We start from the raw sequence: 12,873 nt of genomic DNA on the forward strand, positions 1-12,873 counted from the left end.
GATGAACATGGATTACCAGAAAACAGAGATTTCCAGAGAGACTGGTAGTTATGTGAAAGAATAATAGAATTCTTCTGCTTCTGGTTTTCATTCCATTTATATAAATACAAGTGGGAATGGTTTTTATCTTTACACTGAAATTGCAGGTAGTACTTATTAAATATTTTCTTATGGATTACTTATTAAATATTTTCTTATGGATTGTCCTATATTGTTTAAGGCTGAGGAAAAATGGATTTATAAAATTGGTTGGAATATTTGTGCTTAAAAAAAAAAATTGCTTATGCTTTCTATCTTAGGTGAGAAAACCCTATTTTCAATAGATCATAAAACTGGCTTAATTTTCCATTATTGGTCTTGGAGAGTTGTACGATTAAAATATATTGTATTATGTGTTTCAAGCAGGATTCTGAACTATCCTTGGGAAGTTAGCAAGTAGAACCTAGAGAAGAAGGTGAAAAGCATGGCTTCCACACACCTCTAGATGTAGTTCCGTGTATAGGAAAACATGGGATAGAGGAGCAAGTTAAAAACACCATGAGAAAACAATTGACTATACTCAGAATGTGAGACATTCCACAGAACATTTGATCTGGGTTCTTTTAAAATTCATTTTATGTAAAGGAAAAAAGTCTGTTCAAGATTAAAAGAGACTGAAGAGATACAGGAACCAAATGCCATGTGTGAACTTTATTGCATCAAGGCTTGAGAAAAAAAACTGTTGATTAAAACCATTTTGGGGACAGTTGGATAAATTTGAGTACGGGCCAATTCTGTGCTATTAAGACATTGTGAATTTTCTCAAATATGTAAATAATATTGTGGCTATAGAAAAGAATACCCTTATTTTTATGAGAGTTGTGCTGATGTACTAGTGGTAAAGTGTCATGATGTGTGTAACTTTGAATGATTGGGGGCGAAGAAACATATACATATATGGCAGATCCTCAGGTGGATAGTATACAGCATTTTCTGTAGGTTTGAATCCACCATTTCTGGAGTCTCATGTGGATATGATTAAGCTTTAGTGTGAGAAGGCTGGTAAAGAACAATACATTAATTGAACTAACAGGATTTGGTGTTACTCACTTCTGTGAGGGAAGAGTAGAAATAAAGTATAACATCTGTCTTGCCCACATACTTGATTTTATTGTATTTGGCATGGTGCACTTGAACTTTCTAAGTAAAATATTTTATTTCCTGGTTGGAAGGTTGAGCATATTGGCTCATAAACATAGTTACCTTTAAAGCCAGTTGTTTATAAATGAACTTGGAGAAAATTTTGTGGAGAACCTTTACCTTTAAAGGAGTTAATATGCGTTGTGTTTTAATTTGCATAGTGGAAAGAACCCCTTTGAGCTATGCTTGGTCACAGACCTAGAGAAAGTTCATGGGGAAGTAGAGTAAGTTTCACTTGTAAGAAAAATATTTAATATAATAAAAGCATTCAGAATGTGTTCAGTTAATATCTAGCAAAAATTTGACAGTGTTTGGTAGAAGTTTTGAAAAACAAAAACATTTGGAACTAATACAAATAGTGATGAGTTTTATCTTTATTCCTGCCAATGTCACTTTTGTATTAATTTGTTTTATAGCTTATATTCTGAAATTTTTAAAAAGTTTATATTGTTTTGTCAGGTGGGTTCTCTGTAAACTCCTTTGTGCATAGGCAAAGTGATTATTTGTTAAATCATGGAGTTATACATAAAAGAACTGTCATCTTTTATGATAGTCATACAAGTCTCTGAGGATCTTAATTTTCATAAACTGGTTGGTTTTGGTAAGAGAAGAATGTTTCTGTAACTGACATTTGAATTAAGGAGAATTGTTTCATGGCTCTATTGCGTTATTAATGCAAGTCTGCTTAAGTTTAGTATGAAGTGTGTAGAACAAGCAGAAAAAGGCATTTTGACCTAAAGCTTTCTTGAATTTCCCAGGCAGTGATGGGTTTAGTGTGAGTAATGTTTTGTGTGTGGGTGTATTCTGTATATAATTATGCTGACATATTATAGTCATATGTCTCTCCTTTCCTTCCTCCTCTCTGTTGTCTCCCTGGTATGCAGAGTATTTGATTTCTGACACTGGAGGACAACAGCTCTCAATAAGCGACGCTTTCATCAAAGGTAATTTTGTAAAAAGCTGTATGTGGAATGGCGTGTTTTTTGTTCATGAGGATATAGTTAGGGCTTAGCATGTTGATTGGCACAGATAAGGTGCTGAAAATGTATTTGACTATGGTGGTATCATGGGAACACAGTTTTTAATATGTATAATGATTTGAGGATGATTGAGAATGTTGAGAACCAAGAATGTAAACTTGGACTTGGTTTGTGAGAAGGTGATCTCTTATGTGAAAACTAATTGTTTAAAACTTTTAAGTAGAATTCAAACTTAATTATTTGAAAGATACAGTTTATACTTTCGTGTATTGTAAATATAATATTAAGTATTTACATACCGTATCATCAAGGATTGTCAAATTTGTCAGAAAGCCCACAGGCAGATCTCATTCAGTTAAGGATGCTGCTTGCCTTGTGGAATGAGGAAGAGAAGTAGGCAGTAGAGAATAAAAAACTAACTCTGCTGATAAATTTCTTTTGGACACAAAAGGAGAATAGAAAAGTATTAGCCTTCTCCTATTCCTTCCCTACTTAGCTTAGCTTCCTAGAGTAAAGACATTCTTAATTGGTCCATAGTACTCTGCTGGTTAGGCCTCAGATAATGGGAGAAAAGTTCCCTTCCTTCTTGGCTCCCAGGGTTTCAGATCAAAGAGAGAGGGCAGGGCAAGCAAGTACAGGGAGGCCACTGCAGCTTATCTGCTAGCTTGGCAGTGCTTCTAAATTCACCTCCAAGCATCTGGTTCAGCTAGAAGTTTAGAGTGGCCCTTTATGTAATTGAAATGCACAGTTCCTGTACTTCGCATGTCATGGACATATACTTTACTGTGTTATCTGGTTGGCTGTTTGGTGGAAGTTTTTTTGTTTGTTTTGCTTTTAAGAAGGGACAGGTTAGAGAATTTTTGTAAGCATTTCCCACTTTTTTTCTTTCCACTTATTTGGTCACGTTATTCAACAGTTATTTAGTGAACATCTTTTTTTTGTTAAGCATTTATTATTTAATAATTTTTTGTCTCGATTCATTTTTATTTACCTTATTAAAAGATTTTCAAAAACTCTACATAAATGCTATTTATGTTTTAATATTTATTTTTTTGAGTCTGTTTTGCTAAAATTTTGTTTGAGAACCTCTGTGCCAATATTGAAAGAGAAACACTATTGAGGATTGTCTGAATAGTAGACTTTTTACACTGTCATCTGTTGTTTTGGGATGTCTGAGCTGAGCTTCTTTTTTGAAAATTCATCACCCACACTATCATGTGTTCTGCGAGCATTTAGAGTTCTATTGAATGCAGTTTTCAGTTTGTGATTTTTTTTTGAGATGGGGTCTCAAAGCTGGAGTACAGTGGCGCATTCTTGGCTCGCGGCAACCTCTGCCTCCCAGGTTCAAGCTATTCTCCTGCCTAAGCTTTCCTTATAGCTGGGTTTACAGGCATGTGCTACCATGCCCAGCTAATTTTTGTGTTTTTAGTAGAGATGGGGCTTCGCCATGTTGGCCAGGCTCGAACTCCTGACCTCAGGTGATCCACCGACCTTGGCCTCCCAAAGTACTGGGATTACAGTCGTGAGCCACCGTGCCGGGCCCAGTTTGTGATTTTAAAGGGAAAATTAACACCTTCCTTTTAAAAAATTAAATAAAAGGAAAAGCAAAAGTTTCATTTTATTTTCTTTACAGCAAATAATAATTGTGCTTATAATTATTGTCTTGAGAGTCTTAGTTATGTACATTTGATTTTCATAGTTCTGTTTCTGATCTTGGCTGTTGCCAGTTACTACTGTTTTTATTTCTTGCATTTCTGTATTTTTAGTGTATTTATGTATTTGTATGTATTTTCTTATGCATTTTATTTATATGTTTATTGTGTGTTCTTGCCTTTTTACAGCAATAATTTATGTTGGCTAACTTAAAGCATTTAATAAAGAGAAATTTCTACATACATGAGTAGATGGTATAAAACATGACAATGAAGTAATAACTTCTTATTTTATATTGTACTTAGAATCCTTATTTAATCGTCGAGTAGAGGAAAAATCCAAAGAGCTGCCTTTCACACCTTTGGGCTGGCATCATAACAACCTGGAGCTCCTGAGGGAGGAGAATGGGGAGAAACAAGCCATGGAGAGGTTGCTGTAAGGCAATGAAATTTTTAATTTTAATTTTTCATGTTTATTATCTTCAATGACTTGATAAGCAGGGTGCATCATTCCTCTTAAAAAGGGAGGTCTTTTTCCTTATAAAGTGAAAAATACTTAGATTACATAGGAAACAAAGCCTATTTTGACTTGTGAGTAAATTCCTTATAAAACCAAGAAGCCTGGCCGGATGCAGTGGCCCACGCCTGTAATCCCAGCACTTTGGGTGGCCGAGGTGGGAGGATCACAAGTTTAGGAGTTCGAGACCAACCTGGCCAACGTGGTGAAACTCTCTCTACTAAAAATACAAATATTAGGCGGGCATGGTGATGTGCACCTGTAATCCCAGCTACTTGGGAGGCTGAGGCAGGAGAATTGCTTGAATCCGAGAGGTGGAGGTTGCAGTGAGCTGAGATCGTGCCACTGCATTCCAGCCTAGGTGACAGAGCAGGACTTCGTCTCAGAAAAAACAAACAAACCAAGAGCCCCATACTGTGCCTGTCTGTCCCCATTTTACATGTTAAAGTTGCATTTCAGTCAATTACAGGCGACTTCTTAGTTGAAGATACTCAGATTTCATTTATATGCAAAATCCTTAAGGTAAAATAAAATGAAAGAATGAAATTGATCTAGAAAAATCTTACTCTGAGCCAAAATTGAAATGTTTAATTCTTTGTGGACTGCTCATTTTATCATCAGAATTATTGTCTCTGGCAGTATTAACTATGCAAACTTCTTTGTTATATTTTTGTAGTTCAGCTAATCATAACCACATGATGGCACTACTCCAGCAGTTGCTCCATAGTGACTCACTGTCATCCTCTTGGAGGGACATCATCGTGTCATTGGTCTGCCAGGTTGTTCAGACAGTCCGACCTGATGTGAAGAACCAGGATGATGACATGGATATCCGTCAGTTTGTCCACATCAAAAAAGTGAGATCTGCTGATGTGCTACTAATGCTAGGAACTGATGAAGCAACACTCATAGTAATTTTTCTCTTCATGATAATCTAAAAAGAGTCATTACCCTGAGGGGTGCTAGGTGAGGAGTAGGAGGTTTTGGTGTCTGCTTTGTTTGTTAGCAGTGCACTCAGGAGTCATGGAAGCCGGGCATAGGAAGTGAGAGGGGAATGGAAAGGATGCCTTATATGGGAGATGAATTGGGAACCCAAACATATACATGTTCTTCCTTTCTTGCTTCCTCCTCTTGACACGTCAGTTATGAGAAAGCCTATTCTCACAGAGTATAATCACTGTTCTGATGAAAAGCAGTGGGTATTTGCTTTATTTAGATCGAGCTTGTCCAACTCGTGGCCTGTGGGCTGCATGTGGTAACCAAGGCCGCTTTGAATGTGGTCCAGCACCAGTTCATAAACTTTCTTAAAACATTATGAATTTTTTTGCGATTAAAAAAAAAATCTCATCAGCCAGTGATAGCATGTTTTATGTGTGGCCTAATACAATTCTTCTTACAATGAGGCCCAGGGAAGTCAAAAGATTGGACACCCCTGATTTAGATATTAATGGAGTCCTGTGTGGGCTTTTTTCCTATGATATTTAATTTAAATAGTAGCGGTTAACTGCCACATGGCGCCAGTTTATTCAGTCAGTGAGTACTTTTGAGTCCTAGTTATAGTACACTAGAAAGCAGGGGTTGGAAAAACAGTCATGCAGAGATGCCATTGAACGTTGGTTGAAAGGAAGAGTTATTTTTGAAACTTTTTGTTTTTATTTGATTACACAGTGGTTAAAAAAGGAAAGGAATAATAGTATACATCTGACTAGATTCCAAGCATGTTATCATTGAATTTTATTGTTTTCTTAATTGCTCCATTAGATCCCAGGTGGAAAGAAGTTTGATTCTGTGGTTGTCAATGGCTTTGTTTGTACCAAGAACATTGCACATAAAAAGGTAATGTGATTCAGTTCAGTAGTGAAGTTCAGCAAACCATGGCTGTGTGCTAAGCTAACAAGTTGGGGTACCTTAGTGATGGAAGAAATGGAAAATGGACAATGAAAGGCAGCTGTGTCTGCCATAGGGGTAAAATTTGGGAGGTTCAGGAAAGGTTTCCCAGAGCTGAGGATGAATGTGTTGGAATTTGAATAATGGGAATTCACCAGACAGAAGGAGGAAGAGGGAGGTCAGGCTTCTAGGTCAACAGAATAATACCGTACTAGCATTATTTATCTCCTGACCCTGCCATGTCTTAGGGAGACAGGGTTTCTCTAATAGGCTGGAGTCCTTCCAGAGGCTTAGCATTATAAAACTGATATCTCTTTTATGGCTAAGTTACAGAACTGTCAGTTTTCTTCTGTTAGCCTTCTCACCTTATAGCTTTGTAGCACTAGCACAAAGGAATGGGGTGAGATAACCTGGGGCATTAAGGCAACTCTGAGCTCCTAAGGTGTAATATGGGCAATGCAGATGAAGCTGGAGGAAGCAGGCAAGGGCTTTGTATCACATTATGGGTCTTGAACTTTATTCTGAAGTCTTTTGATTCTGAAAGTGTAGTGGACATACATTGAGGTCAGCTGTGGACCTTGTTAAAAATGTCTGTTCCTAGCCTAACCCCTAGAAATTCTCATTTTCAGTAGGTTAAGGGCAGTGGGAGTGTATGGATGTTAGGGAAGTGGCGGTACCGTATTTAAAGTAGGCACTAGGCTGAGCACAATGGCTCACATCTGTAATTCCCAGCACTTTGGGAGGCTGAGGAGGCAGATCACAAAGTCAGGAGTTTGAGACCAGCTTGGCCAATATGGTGAAACCCCATCTCTACTAAAAATACAAAAATGAGCTGGCATGATGGCATGTGCCTGTAGTCCCAGCTATTTGGGAGGCTAAGGCAGAATTGCTTGGATCCAGAAGGCAGAGGTTGCAGTGAGCTGAGATTGCGCCACTGTACTCAAGCCTGGTGACAGAGTGAGACTTCGTCTCAAAAAAAAAGTAGGCAGTGTAGGTGTTTCCAGCGTCATTTATTGGTCCTTGCATTTTGACATACCATTGATCTATAGCAGTGTTGTCAAACCTTGCTGTGCTTCAGAATCACTAAGGGAAACATTAAAAACGGAGGTACCCTGGCCCCACTTCTGGGGATACTGATTTTGTTATAGTGAGAGCTGAGGCAGATTTCTAGCCTGAGCAACCAGATGGATGAACTGTAGTGTTGTTTCACTATTTTCTAAGTTGAGCCTAATACATTTTTTCTAAGGCATTAAGATTCCTGAAAGTTATTAGTGACCATAGATAAATGAAAATATGCTTGGCTTCAATAATATTTTATCGCAATAATCCCACGTCAGTCAGTATTTCCACAGAGAGTCTTACTAAAACCACACATTACCCTTTAAAGGAGAACTTTAAATCAAATTAAATGATATTTGTTGAATTAGGAGGTAAACATGTTGTGCCCTTCTCAGAAAGTGAAGAAAATTTGTATATGAGTGTGGCGGAAACATGCGTGAATGACTGTCTTGCCCCACTGATTAGACATAGTCTGGTTTGTAGTTGGTAAAAGAATCCTGAATTGAGTTCCCCAGCTAGCGAGTCACTGTTTTCAGAACTGTTTGCCAGTTTGGGGTCCATAAATTTGGTCAGCCTGAAACCGCAATTGCAGGCTTTAGGCTATTCTGTCTGTGGCTTTAAGCACATGGTTAGGGTATATTATTTGAGTAGCTGCTTCTGGAGATGCTTTCAGATTTTCTTTTTAAGCTTCACATTACGTATTTCAGCTTGCCACCTTGTTCGGAAATTTATTCTATTAGAAATATGTTCAGGAGGCATTTTAATTATTTTGAATTTTAGACTAAAATATGCTTTTAAAGTTGCTTATTGGACTTTGTGAAGTAACCTGTCATTAACTACTGTTCCCTCTGTGCACACTCAGGGCATAACATCTCTTCTTACAACATCAGAAATAAAAAAGTTCAGAGTATAGAAGATTAATAATAAGAAAGCAAAGCCAGTTTTTGAAGAATTTTGCATCATTCTGAACAAATTATTTGCTTTGAAAAAATTTAATACCATATAAGAACTAAACGAGAGTGTACTAATGCTGAGATATAATAAGTTACTAAGAATTATAAGCATTATTAGATTTAAAGTTATAATTAAAGGAGAGCTGTAAAATGCAAACCTTTAAAAGCTTTAACAAACTGTTCATTTTTTTTGTAGATGAATTCTTCTATTAAAAACCCTAAAATTCTTCTGTTGAAGTGTTCCATTGAGTATCTCTACAGAGAAGAAACTAAGTTTACTTGCATTGATCCTATTGTGCTTCAGGTAAGAATTTATTACTGAAAGTAATAATTTGGAGGAATGTATGTGTACCATCATGCTAGTAAATTCTTACTGATTTTGACTTAATTCTTGCTGATTAAATTGGATAGGAAAACTTGATAGCTTACCAAAATCTCTGTCACTCATCATTTTTAAAGTTTCAAGTGTTAAAGGTAAGGTGACTGTTCAAGAATATAAGGAAGAAAAGGTTAAAATCCAAATACTAGTTTCCCTTTCCCACTTAATCCATTGATTTACTGTGAGTATTTCTCTAACTTACCAGATTTCTAATGGAATCTCTGGTTTTTAATACAGTTTGTGCTACTAAAACACATTTCTGAAACACCAATTAGCTTTTATGTAGTTGGCAAACGGAATAATATCAGATGGAAGTTGTGTTGGTTTCTAAGTGGTTTTTCCTAAGCAGAGAGGCCCAGAGTAGCTGCAGTAGGTTATAACCCTCAGCCAGAAAATAAAACAGCCTCAGTTCAGCTGCTACACAGGCAGAAGCCTTTTAAGTTCTATTTTAAGAAAGTAAAAGTCAGCGTTTGCTTGCAGGGCTCTCTCCCCAGGGAGGGACACCCACATCCCTGCGTGGTTCTTAGTAGCTTTACTGCTCAGAGCTCCGTTTCCAGTTGTAGCATTGCAATAGTTTTTGTGCATTTAATTTCACTTGAGGCAGCCTCATGCCATACTAAGCTCTCTGCCTGGGCTGTCCATGATTCCTCTTGAGGTACTAGTTACTATTTTTGTTAGTGCTGAAGGTACAAAGTTGGTTTTAAACTTTACACCTTCATAGGTTTTAAAGTTTTCTGCACCAACTCCTTTTCTTCCATAAATGCTGTTAATTTTACTTTGTGGTCATTCAAAATGGAAGCTTTTTAGGAATGTGTATATTATATTATAGTGGAAACACTATACTGGGTTCCAGAAATCTTTCGGAAAAGCATTACTTGAAAATTCTAGGTAACTACATTTTTTTAAAGAGTGGTAGGAGCAATCACTTTTGTACTGATTTCATAGATAACAAACAATTAGAGAAACTGAGTTGTAGTAAAAGGCAAGTGTTTATAAAACTCTGCTGTGTTACTTAAGAACTCTGTTACCTGGGGCTCTTTTCTCTTTGGAATTCAGCTATTTTATCATTAAAAACGATGAGTTTTGACTATACAGGTTAGTAGAGAACGCTAAAGGAATAAAGGGAATCACAATGATTATTGTTCAGGGGACCTAAGATAATTTGATGCTGGAGGTTTTGTTAATTTCCACAAAAGATTGTCAGCAGAAGACTTTCACATGATCAGATCAGGATTGCCTTAACTGAGATGCATCCTGATTGCAGAGATGTTAAAATTCATAAAATTCTGTGTCTTGGAAATGATGAAACCTATAGGTGTTTATTTATTTTAAAAAGTTATAGTTAAATTTATTCACATTATTATTACTTTATTTTTACAGTCAGGTTAACAGACTAAAGCTTTTTTGTTAGAGAGCTATGCTCTGGGCAGATGTGTACTTAGGAAACATGGTTTAGCTCACATAACATAAAGCATCTTGTTCATCAAAGCTTTCAAACATAGTTTTTATTATACAGTTAACTCCTGCCCAGTTAAACTTCCTAGTTTGAATTGATAGAAAGTATCAGCTGATTTGAGCTTTTTCTGAATTGATAGAAAGTTCCAGCTCATTTGAGTTTTTTCTGTTTTTGTGTTTTGTCTACCCAGTGTCAAATAGTTAATCAGAGAAGAAGGTGAAACGTAGATAGTCAGAAAGAGGAGGAGAAACAAAGGGCAGGGAGATAATCAGCCTGTGACTTTATACTCTCCTTAAAAGGCCGGGCCTGCTAGATCTCTTGGTTCCCCACTGCTGTGCCTATGGCCTACCTCCTGATACCCTTCCCTTGCTGAGCTTGGACCAGGCCTCCTTTTTGACATGTTGTTTCATGAGTAGTCATGATAGCTGATTGGAGTTGGAACTGGAAGGAAAGTTATTTGCCATCTTTGTACCACGGGCAGAAACTTTAAAAAAGAAATCAACTTATTCTGAGTATACTTTATTAAAGCTACACAAATAAAATTATTTTAAATGCTGTTAAATTACAGTTTAGTAAGTACAGTAAGAAATTAACACATTTAGGAAAAAATCCATTTTGTTAATAATGGGAGAATTCGAAAAGAAATAATATCAGTAAAACAAAGGCAGGAAGCAATATACTTCATAACAGGGCAAGTTTATTGCAGTGAGTAGGCTCATCCATTGTGGGTGGTAAGGGACATTAATATAGTCTTGCTCAGAAAACACTTTGGGCACATGGAGTAGGAGTAGCAAACATGCTCATCTTCAGTTGTCTCCCATCTGGAGCCCAGAAATATTATGAAGCAATTAATGAGTTATATTGTTTTCACTCTGGTTGTTATTTACAATATTCATTTCTTTTGAAATTAAACCTTTGTGATAAATATATATTGAAATTATGTTTGAGATATTTAACTGTAGCTGTGCTAGGTATTATATGATCTGTTGGGAAATTAGAATTTGGAAGTAGGTGAAATAGCATCTGTTAGAGTTATTTATTCAGATATCCAGAAAAAGAGATAACTCATATTGGTTTCAGAATGTAGAGGAGAGAATTCATAACCATATTAAAACCACTTAGAGCTGGGCACAGTGGCTGACACTTGTGATTGCACTTTGGGAGCTGAAGGCGGGAGGATTGCTTGAGAGCAGGAGTTCAAGACCAGCCTGGGGAACATAGTGAGACCCTGTCTCTACAAAAAATAAAAAAAGAAAAAATTAGCCAGGCATGGTGACATGTGCCTTTGCTCCTAGAAGAGTGAAGCAGGAGGAGTGCTTGAGCCCAGCACTTTGAGGTCACAGTGAGCTATGACAGCACCTCTGCACTCCAGCCTGGGTGACAGAAAGAGACCCCGTCTCTTTAAAAAAAAAAAAACCCAACAACTTAGAAATTACTTTTATTTTGGAAGTTGTGAGGTTAGGCTTCTTGTTCTTGTTTTTTTAACCTCTGAACTAGATAATTGGATTGTTGGCTTTTAAATTAAGAATTGGAAATCTTTCAAGGAAAGTTAATTGGAGAATGGAATTTCTCCTTAAACTCTTGTCAGCATAATCAAGTTTAGAATGATGAGATTCTTACTGTGTTTGAATTAATTTGCTTACAGACTTATTTGTGGATGAATAAAATGTAGGCTAAGATTGATAATAATAGTCAAGCTATCTTGATATCTTAATATGTCCAGATAATGAATTTTACCAGTTGTAATATTTCTGATTTATCTTACTTAGGAAAGGGAATTCTTGAAGAATTATGTTCAGCGAATAGTTGATGTTCGACCCACCTTGGTTCTAGTTGAGAAAACAGTTTCTCGGATTGCCCAGGACATGTTATTGGAACATGGCATTACTTTGGTCATTAATGTAAAATCAGTGAGTGTTTTTATTTTTGTATTTTTTTTTTTTAATCACAGCTTTTAAATTTATATGCACATATGGTAGGTATACACGAATCTTTTTTTCTTTGCTTTACCATACGTATTGAAAGTGGAACAGAAGATTATGGCACCTATTGAATTATTTAAAATTGAGAGTCTTAGACTGGAAGAACATGTACTTTTATGTAATACTTATTATTGGTGTCCATAGGACCAAAACTGAAATGGACACTGGTTAATCAGTAGGTATTTGTTGATCCTTCATTTTTGTTGGAAAATTGCTTGAGCAGAAAATGTTCTCCCTTGTAAAGTTTACCCTCTGCAGAAAAAAGGCCAATTCTAGGAAGTTTTTTTCCCCCCTTTTCCTACAGTAACTTATGATAATCCATGATGCTTAAATGCATTTTGATAATGTTATTAATATGAGTTAGGTTTCAGTGGGCACATATTGATTACTAAGCAACTAAGTGTAGAAAAATCCAGAATTTAAAAATTCATCATATATTTATTAAAAATTTTTTAATTAAAAATTTATTAAATTAAAAGTTATTTATTGTGAATGTTATTTTTTAAGTTTTCATTACATTTCCAGATCAAATTTACAAGATTTTAATTTTTCCCTAGTTTTGTAATATAATGTTTTTCTGTTTTGTAGCAAGTTTTGGAACGAATCAGTCGTATGACCCAAGGTGATTTAGTGATGTCAATGGACCAGCTACTTACGAAACCACACCTGGGCACTTGTCACAAATTTTATATGCAGATATTTCAGTTGCCTAATGGTGAGTGATCTTTGGCATAAATTGACCTGAGGAAAAGAGTTGACTTATCAGTACTACAATGTTTAATTAGTAGGAAATATCTATTAATAGTGGATAAGTGAGGATAGGCAACTA

General features: G+C 36.2%; 1 protein-coding gene across 50 annotated transcripts in view; it reads left to right on the forward strand.

Moving 5' to 3' along the window:
• PIKFYVE (phosphoinositide kinase, FYVE-type zinc finger containing) overlaps positions 1 to 12,873 on the forward strand; it is a 102,328-nt gene that overhangs the window by 55,930 nt on the left and 33,525 nt on the right. For all 50 annotated transcript variants that reach the window (XM_078328324.1, XM_078328328.1, XM_078328337.1 and 47 more), the window contains 7 exons: positions 2,064 to 2,123; positions 4,118 to 4,247; positions 5,005 to 5,185; positions 6,090 to 6,164; positions 8,424 to 8,531; positions 11,832 to 11,972; positions 12,633 to 12,759. In XM_078328324.1, coding sequence (XP_078184450.1) covers positions 2,064 to 2,123; positions 4,118 to 4,247; positions 5,005 to 5,185; positions 6,090 to 6,164; positions 8,424 to 8,531; positions 11,832 to 11,972; positions 12,633 to 12,759 — 822 coding nt within the window. The remainder of the gene's footprint in view (positions 1 to 2,063; positions 2,124 to 4,117; positions 4,248 to 5,004; positions 5,186 to 6,089; positions 6,165 to 8,423; positions 8,532 to 11,831; positions 11,973 to 12,632; positions 12,760 to 12,873) is intronic.

Source organism: Callithrix jacchus, chromosome 6 (assembly GCF_049354715.1).
Source record: "Callithrix jacchus isolate 240 chromosome 6, calJac240_pri, whole genome shotgun sequence".
NCBI classification, from domain to species: domain Eukaryota; kingdom Metazoa; phylum Chordata; class Mammalia; order Primates; family Cebidae; genus Callithrix; species Callithrix jacchus.